At 41.2% G+C, this 24,061-nt stretch overlaps 1 protein-coding gene across 1 annotated transcript in view; it reads right to left on the minus strand.

The window, feature by feature from the left end:
* The window catches only part of htr2aa (5-hydroxytryptamine (serotonin) receptor 2A, genome duplicate a), a 104,451-nt gene extending 80,633 nt beyond the window's left edge, over positions 1-23,818 (minus strand). Inside the window, exon 1 of the mRNA XM_085383973.1 lies at positions 21,919-23,818. Within this exon, the coding sequence (XP_085240099.1) occupies positions 21,919-22,360 (442 nt within the window). The 5' untranslated portion in view covers positions 22,361-23,818. The remainder of the gene's footprint in view (positions 1-21,918) is intronic.
* Positions 23,819-24,061: the final 243 nt, after the last annotated feature.

The raw sequence follows: 24,061 nt of genomic DNA on the forward strand, positions 1-24,061 counted from the left end.
ATATCACAAAAGCACCTCACAAAACTTGCAAAACGCCGTAACTTGCCTCAGAACGTTAGCACGTCGGAGCAGTATGCATCACGTGATAGAGCGGCTGTGGCATGCGGGACCTGTCGGTGGTCTGGATAGCATTTGGAGCTTCGCTAGCAACCCGGCATTTCATCTCCGACAAAGTTATCCCGAGAGAAGTAAAGCAAGTGTGTAAGTCCATCTCTGAATGTTTGTAAAGCATTCCTGCATTAAGCTTAACAAGCGACTGCCTCTTCTTGCTGCTACTTCAATCATGAAACTGATCAATGATCAGCTGATCGGCTTTTCTGTCACGACTCCATCTCTCTTGTTTGTTTTTGGCCCACTTTGCACCAGAAAGAGGAAACCAGTGGATCAACAACAGCAGCACATTTAAGCTTGATAAGCTGTTGTTAGAATTTATTTAATATTACTTTCTACTCGAGGATCTTTTTCTACGTAGCTGACGCTGGTAACTGTGCAGAGGCGCATCTAGCAAAGTTTAGCCAGGGGGGCGATAGGGCATTAACAGGGAAAAGGGGGCACAAAGACATACTTTTCTTTCTTATTCTCATTTAAAATGTCTAGCTTTTAATAAATAATTATCTGACACCCAAAGTTTTAATTTGATGTAAAATGAATAGAAGTCAATTACTGTATATAGTGACTATTACGTCTAATATATATACCCTAGTAAGCTATAGTACTTTTTCCTTTGGGAAGGTACCATCTGTGCAGTCTGCAGTTCTGTTGAAGAAAGATGTTGAATCTATTTAATATTTCTTGAAAAATAATTGATTTCTGTGCATTTTTTTTCACACTGCATCAAATTAAGGTTGATTACGTCGATTAAGCATCATGAGGTGGAGCGTGAGGGGTGGTTCCCTATTTTTTATTTATTTATTTTTATTGTTGCTGGGAGTTGGAACCCTATTAGTTAGGTTGCTTAATATTTACGCTAAGTACTCTTTAAAATACCAGAATAGGGAGGATGGTGTAGGTTTAAGTTTATTAGATTGATCAGTATTGCTGAACTATGAAATATTTTTTTTTGCATACAGGTATAACAGAATAGCTTTAGTGTAGTTGTTGTTTTAAACTTGAGTATGAACTTATATAAAATGCAGCAAGATATTTAAAAAAAACTGTTTTGTTGATTAAAAAACACTATATCGGATTCATATCGGCAAATATCCAAATTTATGATATCGGTATCGGTATCGGACATAAAAAAGTGGTATCGTGCCATCTCTAAATAGAATATAGCTAATGTATGAAATGTTTAGGATGTGAAAATTTGTCATTTTAACAATACTGCTCAGTAGTCCTGGTTTTTCTTTGGCATTTATTTCATTTTATAATGTCAATTGTTTTCAGTTGGTAAAAAGTCTGCACTGCAATCAGGGCTGGCTCTTCTATTATGAAGCCACACTGTTGTAATAGATGCAGTATGCAGTTTAGCATTGTCTTGCTGAAATATGCAAGGGCTTCCCTGACAAAGGTGTCATCTAGATTTGAGCACATGTTGCTCTAAAACCTGTATATACGTACCTTTCAGCACTGATGGTGATTTTTCAGAAGCACAAGCTGCCAATTCCATAGTCACTGGTGTACCCACATACAATAAGAGATGCAGGTTTTGAACTGAGCGTTGACAACAAGCTTGATGGCCTTTTTCGTTTAGAGAATGCGGTGTCCATTTTTTCCCTAAAAACATTTTAAAATTTAAATTCATCTGACCACAGAACAGTTTTCCACTTTGCCTCAGTTCACTTTAAATGAGCTGTGGCAATTAAAAGATGACAGCTTATTCTGTATCATGTTTACATGTGGTGTTTTCTTCATTTGATAGAGGTTTAACCTGCATTTGTGGCTAGCATAGCACTATGCTCATAGTGATTTCTGGTATTCCTGAGCCCATGCATTGATTTCAATGACAGAATTATGTCTATTTTTAATGTAGTGCCACCTGAGAGCCTAAAAATCAAATGTATTCAACAGTGATTCCCAGTCTTATCCCCACGCACAAAGATTTCTCCAGATTTTGACAATGTACTAAATCTGAGATATTCAAAGTCTTCACAAAATGTTATATTGAGTAACATTATTCTAACGTTATTCCACTAATTTTTTTTTCTTTTGCATTTTTGTGTTGGGGTTTTTTTGCAGAAAAACCTCTGTCTTTCTAAGATGCTTTTTGTAAATCAGTAAAACTAACTATCCATCCATCCATCTTCTTCCTCTTTATCCGGGGCCAGGTCGCGGGGGCAGCAGCCTAAGCAGAGAAGCCCAGACCTCCCTTTCCCCAGCCGCCACCTCTAGCTTATCCGGGGGAACACCAAGGTGTTCCCAGGCCAGCCGAGAGATATAATCTCTCCAGCGTGTCCTGGGTCTGCCCCGGGGCCTCCTCCCGGTGGGACATGCCCGGAACACCTTACCCAGGAGGCATCCTTGTCAGATGCGCGAACCACCTCAGCTGGCTCCTTTCGCTGTGGAAGAGCCCATCCTGGATGGCTGAACTTCTCACCCTATCTCTTAAGGAGAGGCCAGCCACCCTTCGGAGGAAGCTCATTTCCGCTGCTTGTATCCGCAATCTCGTTCTTTCGTCACTATCCACAGCTCGTGGCCATGGGTGAGGGTAGGGATGTAGATCGACCATTAAATTGAGAGCTTCGCTTTTATACTCAGCTCTCTCTTCACCACGACGGACTGGTGCAGCACCAATCCGTCTGTCGATCTCCGGCTCCCTTCTCCCATCACTCGCGAACAAGACCCCGAGATACTTGAACTCCTCCACTTGGGGCAGGAACTCATCCCCGACCCGGAGTGGGCACTCCACCCTTTTCCGGCTGAGAACCATGGCCTCAGATTTGGAGGTGCTGGTCCTCATTCCCGCTGCTTCACACTCGGCTGCGAACCATTCCAGTGCGAGCTGGAGGCCATCACCTGATGAAGCCAACAGAACCACATCATCCACAAAAAGCAGAGACGAGATTCTGAGGCCACCGAAGTGAAAGCCACTTGGCTGCGCCTGGAAATCCTGTCCATAAAAATTATGAACAGAATCGGTGACAAAGGGCAGCCCTGGCGGAGCCCATCACCCACCAGGAACAAGTCCGACTTATTAATGCGAACCAAGCACTTGCAACGGTTGTATAGGGATCAAATGGCCCGTAGTGATGGGCCAGACACCCCATACTCCTGTAGCACCTCCCACAGGACACCATGAGGGACACGGTCCAATGCCTTCTCCAAGTCCACAAAACACATGTAGACTGGTTGGGCAAACTCCCATGCACCCTCAAGTATCCTCGAGAGGATAAAGAGCTGGTCCAATGTTCCGCGACCAGGACGAAAACCACATTAATAATAATAGTAATAATACATTTTATTTATAGGTGCCTTTCAGACCCTCAAGGTCACCTTACAGTAACACGTAAACAATATCATAAAAAACATAAGAAAAATGCATATATAGCAAACATGGTAGATAAAATTTAGACATAAACAGTCATAAAAGTATAAAAGCAAATATAAAAACTGAGCAAGGTAAAAATGCAATTCTAAATAGATGAGTTTTGAGTAGTGATTTAAAAGTGGTGAGACAGTGTGTGGTCCATAGAGCAAGTGGAAGTGCATTCCAAAGTCTTGGGGCAGAACAACTAAAGGCTCTGAGTCCCATGGTAGTCAGGCGAGCAGGTGGAACTGACATAAGGGAAGCTGAGGAAGAGTGGAGTGTACGAAGGGGTGAGTATGTATGGAGAAGATCGGATAGATATGGAGGAGCAAGGTTATGAAGCGCTTTGAAAGTGAGAAGCAGGATCTTGAAATTGACACGGAGGTGAATTGGGAGCCAGTGGAGCTTTTTAAGAACAGGTGTTATATGTTCAGTGGCTCTAGTTCTGGAAATAATATGAGCAGCTGTATTTTTAACCAATTGCAATTCATGGAGGGATTTATGAGGTAGACCATAGAGAAGAGAATTACAGTAATCCAGACGAGATGTGACAAGAGCATTGACAGCACTGTACACAGTGCAGGTAGAGCACCGCTTTGCCCTCCTGAGATGCCTGACGGTTTGCGGCAAACCGTAACATTTAACTAGCTAGTTTTACTAACTAATAATTTTTACTAGTTAAATGTTACATTTGACTAGTTAGTTTTATTAACTAGTTAAATGTTACTTTAGCTTTCTCTTTTTAGCATCACTCACTTTTCCAACCTGTGCTGCTTCTGTCCCAACATTTTTAGAGATGGATGGACATTTTATTCTTGCATTTGAACATTTTATACAAGTTTAGAGTGTTTTTGTTTGTTTTTCCTGAAACCTTTTTTGACATTTTTAATTAATAATAAAATCATTTTTGTTTGTTAGCCTATATATTTGAATGCATCTCAGAAATTTGGCTTGGTGGAGAGATTATTTTTCATGTAGAATAAAATTTGAAATTGAGATAATTTTGCTAAACATACTCTGTCTCTCTTTCTTCGTGACTTTGTTTATGGCACTTGCAGACTGCTCTGCTCACTCGGCTTATGTTCTTATACAGTATTTTTAGAGCTTCTTTTATGTTCTACCATCATTATTCTGGTGACTGTTGGAACATATGATCCACGGCAGATTCTCGTGTTAACAGACAATGAAGCGTTATCTCATCTTTTTTGGCAGAATTTTGCCTCCGGGTTTTCTATGTAAATAAAGTGTGTTATATAAGATATCAGCCATTGTATTTGCCCTAAATGACTTCAGAGGCTGCATTCATCTCCTGCCCCCTCTCCTCTCATCTCGCTATACAGTATCTCTGTTTATCTGTTAACCTATTCACTACCCTCCACCCATGATCATATTTTTGTTTTTGTTTTTCACATCTTTACCTTTTGCCCTGTGGTTTCACATCTGGGAAGCAGAACCTTATAATGGGTCTGCCCTTTTGTTTGCATCTGTTTCACTTTGTTCCATCTGGTCATGCGAGCGAGCAGGAGAAGGAGGATGTTGGATGATTTGAACGCTTGCCTGCTGCTCTGTTTTTGTTCAGGCTGCTTTGTGCTTCGCTCTACGGCTCAGAGACACAAAAAGAAAAATCTCCTCCATCTCGAGCAGTTGAGCACAAATGGATGAGCGCAACAGAGGATATTTTCCACATGGGACGTTGTATCTCAGCTGACTTTCAGTCACATTCTGCTTACATCCCTTCCTTATCCCCACTTCTATCAAGAGAGGAATTAGAGAGTATTTTTGCGTAGCCTCATCAATCAATGCTACCACAAAACCAGTGTCTGAAGACTTTTTAGTTGTTGTATAAGACTTGTTACACCCGCCCTACTTTGCAGTGTAAAATGTGAGCTCAGGATATTAAAGCTCAAACTGTGTCCACAGCCTGTCAGAAGTCCTTATCTCTAAAAGGAAAGAACCCCAGAGCACCATAAAACAGAATTTCCATGTTTGATCTGCTTAACCTTTTCTGCCTTTTGTTCTTAGGTGGTTTTTATTTGGTCTCGGCACTTAAGAAGTTGACATAAAGGGATGCTGGAAGATGCTGTAGTGCTATACATATCTTTTGAGAAATTCCTTTAAAAAGGCATTTGAATTAGTTTTCTATATGAAGGCTTTATGTTGAAGGTTCACTTCTGCACTGCCACCTACAAGACTGCAATTTGTAAAAGAAGGCTACCCATATGGAAAAGATATACCGTATTTCCCGGACTACAAAGCGCACCTGAATATTAGCCGCACAAGCTAAAATCAGGGGAAAATCCTGTTTTGTACATACATTAGCCGCACCTGACCAAAAGCCGCAGGTGTTTCAATGTTGACTTATCATATGTAAGAGAATATGCACAAAGGGAATTGTCAGGAAAGAGATGGCTGTTTGGAGACATCACTTTTATTAATATTTTGAAAAACAAGTTATGGGTACATATTTGCATAACTTTTTAGGTATATGTACAAGTAGCGGTAATTACAATTACGAAACATGTACTGTGCTTCATAAATGAGTAACAAATGTAGTACATAACAATAACCTACAGCACACCAGAAAATAGATTCGGACTACCTTTTAGACTCAGGTGCAGTGACACGGCTTTAACAAGAAGAAAAGTCAGTCATTCACCACCATCTTCCTGCGCACTAAAACCACCAAAGTCCTCTCCTCCAGTGTCGGATACGAACAGGCTCAGGATGGCTACAGTGGGGCAAAAAAGTATTTAGTCAGCCACCGATTGTGCAAGTTCCCCCACCTAAAATGATGACAGAGGTCAGTAATTTGCACCAGAGGTACACTTCAACTGTGAGAGACAGAATGTGAAAAAAAAAAAATCCATGAATCCACATGGTAGGATTTGTAAAGAATTTATTCGTAAATCAGGGTGGAAAATAAGCATTTGGTCAATAACAAAAATACAACTCAATACAGTGTAACATAACCTTTGTTGGCAATAACAGAGGTCAAACGTTTACTATAGGTCTTTACCAGGTTTGCACACACAGTAGCTGGTATTTTGGCCCATTCCTCCATGCAGATCTTCTCGAGAGCAGTGATGTTTTGGGGCTGTCGCCGAGCAACACGGACTTTCAACTCCCGCCACAGATTTTCTATGGGGTTGAGGTCTGGAGACTGGCTAGGCCACTCCAGGACTTTCAAATGCTTCTTACGGAGCCACTCCTTTGTTGCCCGGGCGGTGTGTTTTGGATCATTGTCATGTTGGAAGACCCAGCCTCGTTTCATCTTCAAAGTTCTCACTGATGGAAGGAGGTTTTGGCTCAAGATCTCACGATACATGGCCCCATTCATTCTGTCCTTAACACGGATCAGTCGTCCTGTCCCCTTGGCAGAAAAACAGCCCCATAGCATGATGTTTCCACCCCCATGCTTCACAGTAGGTATGGTGTTCTTGGGATGCAACTCAGTATTCTTCTTCCTCCAAACACGACGAGTTGAGTTTATACCAAAAAGTTCTACTTTGGTTTCATCTGACCACATGACATTCTCCCAATCCTCTGCTGTATCATCCATGTGCTCTCTGGCAAACTTCAGACGGGCCTGGACATGCACTGGCTTCAGCAGCGGAACACGTCTGGCACTGCGGGATTTGATTCCCTGCCGTTGTAGTGTGTTACTGATGGTGACCTTTGTTACTTTGGTCCCAGCTCTCTGCAGGTCATTCACCAGGTTCCCCCGTGTGGTTCTGGGATCTTTGCTCACCGTTCTCATGATCATTTTGACCCCACGGGATGAGATCTTGCGTGGAGCCCCAGATCGAGGGAGATTATCAGTGGTCTTGTATGTCTTCCATTTTCTGATGATTGCTCCCACAGTTGATTTTTTTCACACCAAGCTGCTTGCCTATTGTAGATTCACTCTTCCCAGTCTGGTGCAGGTCTACAATACTTTTCCTGGTGTCCTTTGAAAGCTCTGTGGTCTTGGCCATGGCGGAGTTTGGAGTCTGACTGTTTGAGGCTGTGGACAGGTGTCTTTTATACAGATGATGAGTTCAAACAGGTGCCATTCATACAGGTAACGAGTGGGGGACAGAAAAGCTTCTTACAGGAGACGTTACAGGTCTGTGAGAGCCAGAGATTTTCCTTGTTTGAGGTGACCAAATACTTATTTTCCACCCTAATTTATGAATAAATTCTTTACAAATCCTACCATGTGAATTCATGGATTTTTTTTTTCACATTCTGTCTCTCACAGTTGAAGTGTACCTCTGGTGCAAATTACTGACCTCTGTCATCATTTTAGGTGGGGGAACTTGCACAATCGGTGGCTGACTAAATACTATTTTGCCCCACTGTACTTTATCTATCGCTTGCTCATTGTTCTTGTACACCTGTATTCCATTCTGTTCTTTTGTCCAGTACATGTTTAGATTATCGCTAGACAACATCTTTATGAGATATTTAGGGCGGAGAGCAATAACCTCAGTTTTGTCTGAATTTAGAAGCAGGAAATTAGAGGAAGTCCAGGACTTTATGTCTTTAAAACATTCTTGCAGTTTAACTAATTGATTTGCATCATCTAGCGTCATGGATAAATAAAGCTGGGTATCGTCTCCATAGCAGATTTCTTTTTATATAGCAAGGGTATTTTATAATTGTATGTATAATGGATAATGTGTTGATGTGATCATGTTGGTTGTAGCTGTTAACTTTATTTGTATTTGGACTTTCAGTGTAGTGTAGTGATTTACACATGTGCCAGGTTTGAGCCCATGAGGAGACACAAATCTCTTCAGGGTTGTGTGAGCTGGTTGCACCGAAAGAAAATATTTATAATGAGAGGCTGGGATAAGCATATTTTTAGGGCATTTGTGCCTAAAAAGTGAGTAAAACAAAGATGGTGAATTAACTAAGCAATTAATCAAGTAATCTTTGGTTGGCATAAAATGATGGATTATGAGGGCAACACAACACTTCCCTTAGAGATTAATCTGGACCAATGTGATTTTTATTTTATTTTAAGTGTCATAGTTACAATGTTGTTCTTTATGTCACTTGAACATTACATAAACGTAATAAACAATGCATCCTTTAGAGGCCTCTATTATGATTTAGAATTTTTAGAATATAACAGTGCTCAATTTTTACACTTGGGGACCATTTGATTCTGAATGTGTGGGGGCCGGGATGGTGTAGAACCCAGCTGCTCTTGCAGTGTTATTTCAGTAGATGGTACAAAACCTGATGAGGTGAAAGAACAAACAGCCCGGCCTGTAATGACTTCAGCTGTATTCTCATCTGTTGCTTGATAAGACTGTTTACTGCATGAATCATGAACTCACTCTGCTGAAGTATAAAACAATGAACCGAACAAAAATATGGAGGCTGCTGAAATAATATCACACAGTCAAGACCGAAAACATAGGCAAGAAAGACAATAGCCATAAGTGTTCCCTGAATGGGAATCATTACAAATCACAATATTATCACTATGCTGCTGTAAAGACATGCACTATTCTAGTTTCACCCTTTCCGGTAGCTAATAAATGTAACATCCAATTGGGTCTGGCTCACAGTCTGTGTTTTAGTACATCCCAGAGGAGCTGGACAGGGTTAAGTTCAAGGTTCTGGGAAAACTATGAATTTTTATAAGGTTTGTGTTCTTTAAACACAGGAACAAAGGATAATGTGGGGAGCTACAATTTATTGCAGAAGAGTGAATGCCCAGTCAAATGGTTCAAATCTGCATGGACTAAAAAGTCTGTAAACTGGTTTATAGCCAAGAAAAAAAACCTGCATTATGTTCATTAATGTGCTTGTCCAAACATCTAATCTTCTGTTATTAACCACAGTAGCAGAGAAAAAAAGGAAAATTCTATGTTCTATGTCATTTTTTTCAAAAATATTATGCATCAAAGGCTCATTCTTTACTTAGGCCTGTTTTTAAGCTAGCTGTTTTCTAGCTGTATTCCTACGGATTTCTACGAATCTGAAGTACTTTAAACCTGCATTCTTTCTAATGGCACACAGGGGGCGCCATTAGACCATAAGAGTCATTGTGAAAATGGACACCAGCTTCATTTCACTGGGATTGCAGACAACACTTTGCTCATGAGTTTATTATTTGAGTCACACGTTTCAAGTCTTATTTTACATTTTGGAATTCATTTGAGTCAGAAAGAAAGAAAAGAACCACAACAGTACCATTGGTACTGTTTCAATGTGAAGTACCCCATGATTTCTCTGTCAATGCTCAGCTCGAGGCTTCAAAGCAGGACTTAATTAAGACCTAAAGATTGGGTTGCTATCAGAAAAGAAAGCTAGTCCAGGTTCCAGATCTTGCAGCTCCTCCTTGGGGATCCTGGGAAATGCCAGGCTGGATGAATTATATTATCTCTTTATCCCACTCGGGATCTACTCCTGGGTCTCCAACCGCATCCTTCCAATCTAAAGAAGCATGAGCTTGACTCTAAACTTAATGTATGAGCTTTTCACCTTGTCTTGAAGGGTGAATCGAGACATCCTAAAGAAGAAACTCATTTCTTGTATTCACACTCTCATTCCTTTAGTTTGCTCCTCAAAGTTCATGAACACAGGGGAGCATTGGAAAGAAGATCAAAGATTTGCCTTTGCCTCTGCTTCCTGTTCAACATTCTGCTAGCTTTCCCACATTACCATGAAAGCAAATCTACCTGGAGAATTTCACGCTCCATTCTCACTTGCATTGCACATGCTTTGTAGCTAACCTTTTATTTATTTATTTATATGTTTACTTGCAATTCTTAAGCGTGGTTTTATTTTTGTATTGTTACCTCCCTGTCCTTCATAATCAGCATATTTAGCTGTATCAGAATCAGTATATAATAACACCCCTAATAGTTAGCATGAGTGGGAATGGTTAATACATATTAACAAAAAAATAAATAAATAAAAATATTAGTGACATTTGATATTACATCAGACTTCTATTACCAAAACTAGACAGTAAATAAAAAAGAATTCCCTTTTTTAGCTTTATAGTTTTTCCGTCATTGAATTATGTAACATGCACAAGATCTGGAGTCAGTGCTTGGTTTGGCAGAGAATCACAGGGGAATCCACAGGAGAAACACAGCCTAATCTTTTAAGTAAATCTCATTCTACACAGCTGCCCATCCAAGACAAGCGGGCAAAATCCAGTGGCTTTGATACAGAAGTGCTTGTTTTTCTTTCTACCAGAGACCTTCTAAGAGGTAAACTTTTTAAATCAGAAACACAGGAAACAAACACTGCAAGTGATGAATGAATAGCGGCGTTAAAGTCTGCAAAGCAAGAGGAAAGACATCAACAAGCCCAAAAGCCCAGTGGGAGGGAGGGATGAGAGGGAGAAAATGAGCATTTGAAGCTAAAATGTAAAAAAAAATTTTAAAAAATCTATATGATATTAAATTATCCAGACAGCAGAGGTTGGACTGAGACAGGAGCAGGAGCAGAAGTTGGCAAACTGGAGTACCTGGCAAGCATTCATTGACTTGAAGCTGGAAAATTCTGTTCCCACAGAGCCTGTTTTTCACTATTGTCTCTATTTACCAAATGACCAGTGACTAGTGTTTTAGCACCAACAAGCACTGATTACCAACCAACTGAATTGGAAAGAAGGCTGGCCTTTTATGCTAAGAAGAGACACTGCTTCCATTTGAGAAGTTGTTTGAGTGTGTGGACAGCTTTGTTAGTCCACACTGAACAGAAACACACCTAAATCATTTAAACACACATGCTTCTACAGACAACATCTTTTGATATCAGTCAGCACAGGCTGATTGACGAATGATATGTACTTGCCCTGGGGTGATCAGTTTGTTCCATAAATTCTGATTTATTATGAGGTAGGAAACAGTATATGGGAAATGTGATATAAAAATGAAGACAGAGAATACAGAGAAAGCAATCATTTGAAAATCTCATAAACCCAGATTTTATTCACAATAGAACCTAGAAAGCATATCGGATGTCTAAAATGAGACATTTCACTATTTCATAAAAAAATATTACCAACATGCAGTAACAAAAGGCTGGAAAATAAGAATTGTTAAAATGTAACATTTTGCAAATAATACATTCACTGGCGACATGTGAGTAACATGATTGGATATAATAAAAAAAAGAGCATCTTAGAGAAGTAGCGTTTCAGAATAATGTTGCTCAACATAAAATCCTAAAACTTCGAATATCATATACATAATATCATCTAATACTGACAAAGCCAAGAAACAGTATTGGATGCCTGTGATCTTTAGGCACTCAGAAGGCAGTTGATTAAAAACAGGTATGATTCTGTCATTGAAATCCCTGCGTGGGCTCAGTTCACTGTGCTGTCCACAAATGCAGGTTACAGTTCTGAAGAAGAAGCCATACCGGAACATAATCCAGAAATGCTGCTTTCCTGTCTGGGCCAAAGCTCATTTAAAATGGACTGAAGCAAAATGGAAAACTGTTCTGTGGACGGACGATTGAACGTGGAAAACTTCACTGAGTGCATCTTCCAGACTAAAGAAGAGAAGGGATATCCAACTTATTATCAGCCTGCATCTCTGATGGCATGGCAGTGCATCATCAGTGCCTATAGAACTGGCAGCTTATGGCGGAGCTCACGGGCGCGTCACTGCAACTCCCCCTGACTTCTGCTCCGCGGCTGCTGGGCGAGCCCTCATCTGGGACTCTCCTCAGCTCTTACTGGGACAGTGGCGCGGCTGCCCCTCTGTGGGTCTTCCTTGGTCTCTTGTGTTCTGGGGGCCTCTGGATGTCTGGAGTTTTGATCTCCTCCATACCCGCTTCACACCCTGGAGGACGGGGCTGTGGCCCCCCCACACTCCCTAGCAGATCATTACATGGAGAAACCTTTGGAATGCAAGCATGCTGATCCACACAGGTATGCACACATGGGTATTCACAGACGCGGACTAAAGCTTTCTTGGCTGCTGCCTCAAAGCACACTGTGCGCTGTCTATCTTGCGTGCTGCACAATATCGTTTATTATTTAGTAAATATTGATATCTATGACTAGCTAGTTTATTGTGATGGTGCTTTGTTTTCTCTATTATTATGTTGCTCTTTGTTGTTTGCTGTCTCCTCTGTTTGTTTTTTTTGTTTGTTTTTTTTTTTTCTCCATACAGGTGACCCAGGAGTTCTTTTTTTTTTTTTCTCTCTCTTCCCCCCCCTTCTCACCGTCTCTTCTCCCCTTTGGTTTTCTTTCTTTCTCTCCCCCTCTTTCTCTCATTCATTCCCCCTGTCCTATTTATTAAAAAAAAGAACTGGCAGCTTATACATCTACGTCGTCAGGTCCTGCGCGGACCAACTGTGTGGGGTGATGGAGCACCTCTTCAACCTGAGCCTGAGGTTGGGAAGAGTTCCACAGCTCTGGAAAACCTCCTGTGTTGTACCAGTGCCAAAGACTTCACGCCCCAAGGACCTCAACAGCTACAGGCCGGTGGCTCTGACATCCCACCTGATGAAGACCCTGGAGCGGTTGGTCCTGGCTCAGCTTCGGCGCCTAATAAGCTCATCACTGGACCCACTTCAGTTTGCCTACCAGCCTGGCATTGGAGCGGATGATGCCGTCATTCACCTCCTACATCGTTCCCTCGCTCACCTGGAGACCGCTGGAAGCACTGTGAGAATCATGTTCTTTGATTTCTCCAGTGCCTTCAACACCATTCTTCCCTCGGTTCTAAAGGACAAGCTGGTGAACTCTGGAGTGGACCATCACCTCACTACCTGGATCCTGGACTACCTCACCGACCGACCACAGTATGTGAGGACTCAGGGCTGTGTGTCGGACAGGGTCGTCTGCAGTACGGGGGCCCCACAGGGAACGGTTCTGGCTCCGTTCCTCTTCACCATCTACATTGCAGACTTCTCCCACAATTCCACCCAGTGCTTCCTGCAGAAGTTCTCTGATGACTCTGCAATAGTCGGCCTCATCACTGATGGGGACGACAAGGAGTACAGAGGTCTGACCCAAGACTTTGTGGACTGGTGCCAGCTGAACTACCTCCAGATCAACGCCAGTAAAACCAAGGAACTGGTGGTAGACTTCCGCAGGCACAAGCATTCTCCACTGCAACCACTGAACATCCAAGGTATGGACATTGAGGCTGTGGACAGCTACAGGTACCTTGGTGTTCATCTGAACAATAGACTGGACTGGACTCATAACTCAGACGCCCTCTACAGGAAAGGGCAGAGCAGGCTGTACCTGCTGCGGAGACTCAGGTCGTTTGGAGTGGAGGGCCCACTCCTGAAGACCTTCTATGACTCTGTTGTGGCTTCTGCTATCTTTTATGGTGTGGTCTGCTGGGGCGGCAGCATCTCTGCTGGGGACAGGAAGAGACTGAACAGGGTGATCCGAAGGGCCAGCTCTGTTCTAGGATGCCCTCTGGACCCAGTGGAGGTGGTGAGTGACAGGAGAACGGCGGCTAAGCTGTCATCCCTGATGGACAACATCTCCCACCCCATGCAGCAGACTGTGACAGCACTGAGCAGCTCCTTCAGTGGGAGACTGCGGCACCCACGGTGTGGGACGGAGAGATTTCGCAGGTCTTTCCTCCCCACTGCTGTCAGACTCCATAATAAAGACTTTAACTGATCAAGCACACACATCCATACATATGCAATAATACTAAGTGCAATAATCCTTTCTGTCATCGTTGTATTTTTACTCAGTTGTATATAGTATTTGTATTTGTATTCTATTTTTATCTTATTGTATATTTATTTTATTTTATTCTACTGTATATAGTATTTTATTTTATTCTATTCTGTACAGTTGTGTACTGTATTTATTCTTATTGTATTCTAATTTTTGCCTCATAACTTTTGCACTGTCCACTTCCTGCTGTGACAAAACAAATTTCCCACGTGTGGGACTAATAAAGGTTATCTTATCTTATCTTATCTTATCTTATCTTATCTTATCTTATCTTATCTTATCTTATCTTATCTGATAAAAGGTTTATTCAGGTTTTAGAGCAACAAGTGCTCCCATATAGATCCTACCTCAGGAAAAAGCCTTGCCCATTTCAGCAAGACAGCAGCAAACTGCAGATTGTATTCACAGATAAATAAGACCCAGGACTGCTGAGCAGCTAGAATCCTGTCGGATAAGAACAGGACAATATTTCTCTCCCAGAAGTTTGGCAGCTGCTCTCCTCAATCCCCAGATGTTACCTCTTTCTTTATTGTTTATAAATTTTCTTTGTTCTATAGTAAATAAAACTAGCATCAATGGGATTTGCAAATCATTGCATTCTGTTTTTATTTATTACACTGAATCTCTTCTTTTTGGAATTTGGGTCAAAGGCAAGAGTGAATGCCAGATGGTATGGCTAATTCCTCCTTTGCAGGATTTAGAACCAGGAGAAGTTAAACTAAGTTTTCTAAAAGTCCATCAGGAATGGATTTAAGTTCAGCAAGAGAGGTTGATCCAGGGCTGCAGCCCAATTTAACTCTTAGCAAGCTCATAATTATTTTGATTTTAGCTTAGTATACAATACAACTAATAATTTCACAAATCAAGCCTATCCTTACCTCTGGCAGTCCATATAGTGACACTCAGCCACAATCCCAGGAGATCAGCTGATCTCAATGCCAACCTGAATCAGCTGATACTCAATGAATGCACTATTTGTGGTGCCTACTCTTCTGCACATCTGCAAACCACTTTGGAACCTACCTTCACCACAGCTCCTCTGTTCATGCTGTATTTGACTTAGTGAATGTCATATCTGTGGTCTTGCTGCTTGCTCAGGTGCCAGAACAGAGCCATACCACCAAAAACACATGACTTCAGATGTAAACCATAATCTTTACTTTCAATAAACTGTTCACGAATCAAATCTTAATGATATCAGACTGATGGTATGCTTCATGTTGTCTCCATGTGCAACTGCCTTGCACAGTTATATCTCTATCCTAATCCTCTGAATGATGTTGTATAACTTGTGTTTTGACCACAACAGCAGGACCACAGTATGTAATCCATTTACTGCAGTCCAAATACATGTTTCATAATAATGCTTTACATGTGAGGCAATGTTACAGATAATGACAAAGCTTTGGTTTTACTCAGCCAAAAGTAATTATTTAATTTCCCTACTAACCATTCACCTTCTGTATTAGAAACTTTTTCCCTATCTTCTTCCTGATGCCGTCTGTCCTTTTTCCTTTATTTACGAATGTCACAGCAGATGATGTCGGTGGCACTTAATAATGATTATGGAAATGCATGAAGACACCCTTATTGAATGTCAATGGAAAACCAACATTTAGGTATTTGTGTAATGACAGCGGCCATTGAATGCTGTTTAATGAATGAATTCGTGAGTCCTGTGAGAACTTTCCCATAAAGCCTAGTTTCTTCAGGAAAGCCTTGTTTCCCTTCTCTACAGGGTAGTTACTAAGTAGTCTTTCATTATTTGAATATGGCAAACAGCCACTGAGTTCTTTCTGGGGAAGTCACAACAAGTAATTTAACTGTTAGTTAATGAATGAGGGATTGTGGTTTGTGCCACACAAAACTGACTTTTTTGTCTTTGTTTTACAGAAGTAAGGCTACCTCATGATGCATTGTTAAAGTATTTCAAAATTTGGGCCATGGTAACTCATCATTATCTGTAGTTCCCTGCAATTTTGTGTTGCTCAGGAACCACTTAATATGAATTCATTAATTATCAGGTTGTTTCGTATTCATTCGTCATGTGTTTCTTAGTAACTGCTCATTTTTTCCGTATCATGTTTTCAAATTCCTGGCACACACAGTCTCAAAACATAATGAAATATGGATATAAGCTCTGAAGATTCAAGTATATGGCAGCATGCTGGAGAAATTAATGCAGTTTGTAGAATAACAGCTAGAAACTGACGCTGATTAGTATTTAGATCTTTATAATCTATCCAGTAGCTGTCAAGAGATCTCAGTCTGGACATAACGACAGACTGCAATCATGTCCCTACTTAAAGTATACGTGGTCAAACAACTCTAGTTATGCTCTTTTTGCAACTCCAAGTGATGTCAAAATGAGAAAGTAATGTGACTTCTAACGAACCCACATTAGGTCTCGGAGGAATTGCACTTTACTGCTGCTAACTGAGCACACTGGCCTTCGAACACAATGGCCAAAGAATAACATGACAACTACTTCTATTTATATAAGTTCCTTGTCTAGTGTTCAGGCTTGCCAATTAGTCAAGTTTCTCTCTCGAGGATGCTGCCAGTTCTGTGCTTCCTAAACTTTTAACACTTGGTCACTTTGAAATATTGACATTTTCCAATGGCAAGTTTTCCAATGCTTCTTTTTGTAGTGAAGAACAGCAAAAGAGTTCCAATGTAGTCTAACAAACCACACTTTCACCTTCACTTTGAAATAAAGTTATATTACAAAACACAGTCAATCTCTGAAGGGAGAGTAAACATAGTCCCTGAATGTCTCCAAAGAAATCTCTAAAACTTGGTGGAGACATCTGTTAAAAGGAAACAACAGTTATTTTTCTGTTTTAGGTGATGTATGACTGTACATCTTCAACTATCATGGGTGCAAATTCTAGTCAAGTGAAACCCAAGTTATTCAAGCTCTTTAAAGCATTAAAGAGGAGTGTCAGGAGGGTTTTATAAGGTGTGAGAGCACTTCAGTCTGTCAAGTATATTTTGACAGCTCATCTCCAGGGACCGTGTGACAAAAACAAGGCATGGAAGAGGGGAGAAGCAAACCAGCACTGCACAGTAAGAACTGTATTTGCCCCCTGTGGTTTTATGTAAAATGGATGAGAAACAAGCTCTGTGTCCACAGTTTTCACACAGCCACAATGTTATGTTAATCCTCAATTTCCCAAGACACTTGGGGTGTTTGTTTTAGCCAAATAGATTTGTAGAGCAAAACTGGATCTCTAAATCATCACCTGGCCACTTGCCAACATGACCAGACAAGACAGGCACACCAGCCAAAGCCACAAAGTATTAGCATTTGGCTGGTAAGCTGATATGCACGTGGCATGTTTAACATACTCCCTAATAAGATATATGGCCATGCTTCCTGTCTGAGTAATATAACCGTATATTTGAAGAGAAACCTGACTGCTTCAGCAAGGCTCATTCAAGGAATGCAATTTCAAAACAGTGTAAAAAGTGAAGAAACGTATTTTTGCTCCACAAAGCTTCCGGAGGCCTTTTTTAAAGACAAAGCATTTTCATGTTGGGTACATCCGATTCTCCCAAAATCAAGGCAAATAACAGCTATGCTGGCATCTCTGTGAGACACCATGCTATGAGTGTCAACACATATACAGTGACAGTGTGAGCATGCCTAGGCATGCTCACACCTCTGTAATCACTTTTGTTTATGTGTCTTTTGACGTATCTCTCTGTAGTCATGTTGACTTTTTATTGCTATTATGCATCGTTCTGAAGTATTTAAGTGTCTAATTGTTGTCATTTTCTGTCTCATAGTAGCTGACTTGGCCAGTATACTATTTACCATGCTTACCATCTTAGGCCACTGTCACACAGGCCTAGGGACCAATTGGTGAACCCTGGTAACTTTATTCCCCAGTTGGCTACAAATCGTTGGTGGAAGTCAATATGAAGTGATTGCTAAAGCCACATTTGCACAGCCCTAGACACTGGTCAGTGATATCTTGGTAACTACCAGCCACTAGAGCAAAGTACAATGTCCTCAACCACTACGCTAGGGGTTGTGAATGGTTGCTGGCAGTTGCAAGCAAGAAATTGGTTGTAACGAGGTATACAGTGCTGTATCAAAAACTTCCTTCCCTTTGTGTCTGGTTGTCACAGTAACCTATAGTTTGCATGGAAGATCCTGAATACCTGCCAAAAGGTAGTAAGCTGTAACTTGCTGCAACTTTATCGGTGAATGTTCGCCATCTCCATTTGTATTCCACTTACTCAAGTTTTAGCACATCTCGGAGAATAAATGTAGAGTATTCAAGGAGAAATTCATGTCTTTCCCAATGTATGTATAGAAAACCTCCGCACCTTCTCAGATTGTAGAGTGAAATTCAGGTGGAGCAGGTGCTAGCTAGATGAGTTTTCTGCAACACATCTAATTGATGAAAGGTCTAACTTGCCAAAAGTAATTAAGTAGCCCACATTTTTAACTTGAGCTGGCTTCTTTCACTTCTACACTTTCTCTAATTAATTGCACCGTTTTAGCTGTTAGAAGTTTATGACTCAGCACAGGAGGTTTGGCTGGAATGGTAATTTGGCACTTGCGCAATAAATTTTTGCCCAAGGGCCTCTCAACTGGTTCAGCTTTATCAGTGATCTCACTTATTATTATGCATAAAATGTGGGCTTTCCTAGCTTCATTACTGACCCCATTACAAATATAATCTTGACAAGTTCAGCAGCACAAACTCATCCGTGACCTCGTTAATAACCATCCATAACCTCGCCACTTGATTTCGCCTATAATCTTCTTTTTGACATCAATAATAACCTCTTAAAATCTCACTCATGGTCACTATCACATTTCATAAGATCACTTGTAATATCATCATTATGCCTTCTCACCCTGAAACAAAGCTGCGTTTGCTCAGTGAATCGGTAAACAAATCACAATCACTGCAACGGTGTAACAACATGAGAAAATAATTGCTTTGTGTGTGTTTGTTTTGCATCAGTGTGGCTAATGAGTTCCTTTGTCTTCTCATTAAAGACCAGGGAAGGCGAGTAATAGGCACTGGAGGTCGTTCTTTTGGAAGCACTCTTCCTTTTGACTAATTTGCTGCACTTCTTCTCACGCAAATGAATTTGCTACTTAGGGCTTAAAGCTTCTTATGTGAGCAGCAGCTCGTGACATTTACAGAGACACGGGGAAGCTCAAGGAAGATGAGAATGGATCAGCAGGAAATGGGCAACAGTGAAGGACGGTGGAAGGTGGGTGTATGTGTGTATGTCTTGGAGAGGTTATCTGGGTATGGTGGGACAGTGAGAGGCAAATCAACAAAGAAAATGAAGGAGGGTAGAGGAAACTCTCAGCTTCCTGCGGCATTAATCAGCAGCACATGAAACACCAGAAATGACAGCAGAGCTTACATACAATGGAGAGAGAGGCCATCTCTACTTACCCCAAATATGAAAGCTTGATTGGGCCATTGGACTTCTTTTTTTGTGATAATCATCCCTCCCTCATCCTTTATGTGGTCTCCATTTTTCTTTAAAGGCACTTCTAGAGACACCCAGAGGCTGTGCTAAATGGCAGTCTCTGAATTCTGAATAACCTCATTTTGGGTTATGAGACAATAGGAGCTGGGAGTACACAACAGGCATGCAGCCACTGTGAGTTTCACTGTGGTCATTTCACATCTCGACATCTTTATTTGGCTGTGCCACAGTGATTTGGTGCTATATTAATAAAGCTGAACTGAATTAAATTGAACTGAATCTGACCTAATAGTACTATGGCTTTATGTGATTGCTGGTAGTATATACATTGTTCAGGCACAAAATTATAACCACCTGCCTAATATTGTGTTGGTCCCCATGTTGCTTGTTCCATTGAAAACGTGAGTTGGGGCCTCCAAGGATCGGAATTATTTGTCAAGCACACCCCACAGATGCTTAAATTAGATTTGAGATCTCAAATGGATGGTGGTGGATGTCAAATAACATCCACACGGATGGAAGTACCCAAGGTTTCCCAGTAGAGCATTGCCCAAAGCCTCACACTGCCTCCACCTGCTTTCTTTCGTCCCATAGTACATAATGGTGCCAGGTGTCCTCCAAATAAGTGATGCGCATGCACCCAGCCTTCCATATGATATAAAGGAAAACGAAGATGCTCTGACCCAGTCATCTAACTGTCACAATGTGGCCTATTTCTCCTGCTTCTAACACATCACCCCTCACCATCAATGTTCACTTATCTCAGCCACTAACAGGTGCCATGGTGAAGAGATAATAAGTGTTATCTACTGCACCTGTCAGTGATTAACATGTTATACCTGATTTAAAGAAAACAACTTTCTGTTTCCAGAACAGTTTTAAAGTAACAAATAAGTAAAGGAGTCTGAAGAAAAGCTTTGGGAACTTAGAAGCTCACTCTTCAGTAATCATTGCAGCTTTGTAGCAGCTAAGATTTGTTCAGTTCTTGTTTGGGAGGATTTTTGCCTTTTCTTCCTTCCTGCAAAAGATTTGTAGTTCTTTTAAATTTCTTGGTTGCTTTGCATGTGCAGCTGTCTTGAAATAAAGCCCCAGATTTCTAAAATTTTGATCAGGGTGACTATGAGGGCCATAGTAAAACCTTCAGCTTCCACCTATGGATTATAGAAAATATTTTAATTTAATCTTTAGTTTTATTTATTATTTATCTTACTGTTCACTGATATTTAATGAAATTCATTCTTGCTCACTCATAGTGTTACTGGTTGGAACAGATATATAAGTGTGACTGATCAGCCCTATATTTAACAATTCTGCATTGTTTTTCCCCCACATTTTTCTCATGGCTTTCAGTAAGTTCTCTTTTAACTATATTAGTCTACAATACTTGTTTCCAAAATGCATCTTCAAGCAACTTAAAGAAGTCCAGACACAGGATTTTCTTTCCAAGCTCAGACCAGCTACATCTTTGTTTTGTTCTTATAGCATTCTCTTGGAAAATGGGGATCTGTTAGATTTGAAAACTGCAATACTTTCCTGATGACTACTGTGTGACCAAGCACAACAAGTAAATCTGACACAACTTGGTAATAGTTGGTCATTTCTATTAAAGAGTCCCCCAAACTTCTGAATCACATTCTTCGTATTTACTGTCACTCTCCCTTTTTTTTTCTAAAAAAAAAGGAAAGTTTTTAATCTATAACTTTATGCCTTTTAAAGATCACTTCATGCTATGTTCATCACAGTAACAGAAATCTGAAGACGTCCAAACTTTTGCATGCTACCGTATTTTTGTGAAACAGTGATTTGAAGGACTGCAGTAACTTGGTCTCTGCACCACCTCTGTGTGCCCCTTTCTTGTCGTGCTGAAGTAGCACTTGGAGTAAACACTTCACTCACAACAACAGCACCAAACACCTCCATCACTGCTGCTCTCCATCTGTCCTCAAGCCACAGCCATGCATGAATTCTAACATGCACAGACTGGGATTGCCTCATAAGACATATTTTCAAGAGCAGTTCTCTAAAAACCAAATATACGTTTTTCAAAATGCAAAGAAAAACGTCAGATTTAATGTGATTTCTTCACTTCCTGCTCTCACCAATGTCTCAGAAATGATTTGCAGTTCAACAAAGCTTTACACATGCAGGCAGGTGGAGTTTGTTTAGTCATTAGTCATGTAACCATTCATTCTTTGAGGAGAAAAAAAGCCCACATCAACAACAACAAAGCACTGTGCCTGCTGGACTCGAGTCAGCAACACACCAAATGTCAACTTAATGAAGCCCGATATGAGTGTCACTCAATGCTTACCATAGAGAATGGTCACCATGGAAACCGGCATGACCAAGATGCCGAGAAGCATGTCAGCTACTGCCAGTGACATCAAGAAATAGTTTGTGGCGTTCTGCAGCTTCTTCTCCAGGGAGACGGCCAAGATCACCAGGATGTTGCCCATGACCGTGACAGCGATGACCACTAAAATCAGCAGGGCTGCCCAGTTTTTCTGCATCAGCTGCTCCAAGGGAGGACACTGAGACCCGTAGACTCCCACCACGTTATGGTGAGACCAGTTCCCCAGCTGTGCGTCATTGCCATTATGAACCACGTTGTTCCTCTGGCAGCCCAGGTTTGTGGCATTGCTGCTTTGGAGGCCACCTTCCTCGCGTGGAGGCCAGGGGTTAGACCCCAGAGTGGTAACGGCTGTGACAGTGTTAGAGATCAACTCTGACACATTGCCACCATGCAGATTCATGGTGTCAGCTCGATAAATGCTCAGGACCGCTGCCTGGAAAGTGGGTCAGAGTGGCGGAGAAAAGAGGAAAGTCTGTTCATCGCTCACTTGTTTTCCATTCCCGTTGCTCTGAATATTATAAATACAACACCGTTCATCACTCGAGCAATTAACCTGTAATTCAATATGGTTTACCACTTCTTTGCTCCATCATGTCAAATAAAAAAAAAGAAGAAAAGTCCCCGGATTGACTGTCAGAGGATCAAAAAATCATCTCCACAACGGGGAAACAAAAATAGCATTCTGCTGAATTCAGCGCAACCAGAAGAGCAGCTGTTTGATCTCACAGGACAATGCCAAACGCTTAAAAATGATATCTCGCTTGGTTAATAACCTCACTGTGCCAACAGTCCGTCATCTGGCTCTGTGAAAACAAAGAAACAAAAGTATTCCGTTGCCCAAAATATCCCAAACAGAACAGAGTTGTTTTAGGTCCCATGTCTTCAGTGATTTAGGAAAGAAAAAATCTCTTCTGATTATAGAATCCACTCAAAGCTGGCGCGATGGCAGTTGCAGGTTTCTCCTCCTTGGAGTTTGAAGTCAAGGCTGTGTTCATGTTAAAAATATCAGGTCCATGTGAAGTCGGGAATGTTACAAATCAGAATTTCATGGCCTGGTTGAAGCAGTTATTCAGTAACTTTGTTTCTTTTCAGTCAGTCTTTAATGTATGATCTTTAAGGAGTATGAGAACACAAACAAATAAAAAAAATCCTCTAGCCTTGAAATGGTCATTCTTAAACAGTATAATGACACACTGGTGTTATCAGTTTTACACAAACCCTGACTTACGTGTGAATGTTCAGAATTTGTTTATCCTAGCTGACACTCCTGCACAGATGTCATTATGCTGTACGTGCGTGTTTCCTAATGTGTGTGGAAATCTTCAAGCGTCCTCGCTCTCTCGTCTCAACTCATCCCTGCACCTGTGAGAGTGCGTCGGCAGCCGACAGACATGGATGATGAACATGATGATATCTGACATGTGTGAGTATGTGTCACTAACTTTCCAGTCTCCTTCCTTCACTCGCATTTCTTGACTCATAGTAAGAAAGTATTCCTTGTTCACTGTAACTAAGAACAATGTCAGACCTCCAGAGAATTAAATATTCCTTACATTTTTCCTCCTTGTACTTGCATAAGCCCTCAGTGGAAAATGTCAGTCACTCTTCAAATCCTTCATGAATAAACACAGATCTCCTTCCTTCACAGACCTTGATCATTCATTCTGCACATTTCCATATCTTGTCACTTTCCAAAAAGGAAAAAAAACTAAAAAAGAAGCAGAAGGAAGAGAAGGAGGAGGAGGAAAGCAAACTTCTTCTCTCTCTCCCATCAGCAGACTGAAGAGGTTCCGTGTGTTTTCAGCTTTCCAGGAGAGTGCCATTAAGTTGTTGAGTCGTCTTCTGTGGTGAACAGGAGCTGAATGCTATTCTGCTTCTACTCGCTCACGCTGCTTCTCACATGCAGCCTGTCTCTCCCTCCCTCTCTCTCTGCAGCTCTCTCACTTGGATCTCCTGCTCTCGCTCTCTCCCTTTCTCTCCCTTTTTACCCAGGGTCTCTCCCCCGCATACCATTTTGGTATGCTCCCTCTCTCGGTCTCTCTCTCTCTTTCTCAAGCGTTCTCTTCTATTTATTGTGCCGCTTTCTCTTTCCTCTTCTTAT

The sequence above is a fragment of the Rhamphochromis longiceps genome, linkage group LG16, assembly GCF_057381845.1.
Source record: "Rhamphochromis longiceps isolate RC_006_pf linkage group LG16, R_longiceps_female_GT1.1, whole genome shotgun sequence".
NCBI lineage: Eukaryota > Metazoa > Chordata > Actinopteri > Cichliformes > Cichlidae > Rhamphochromis > Rhamphochromis longiceps.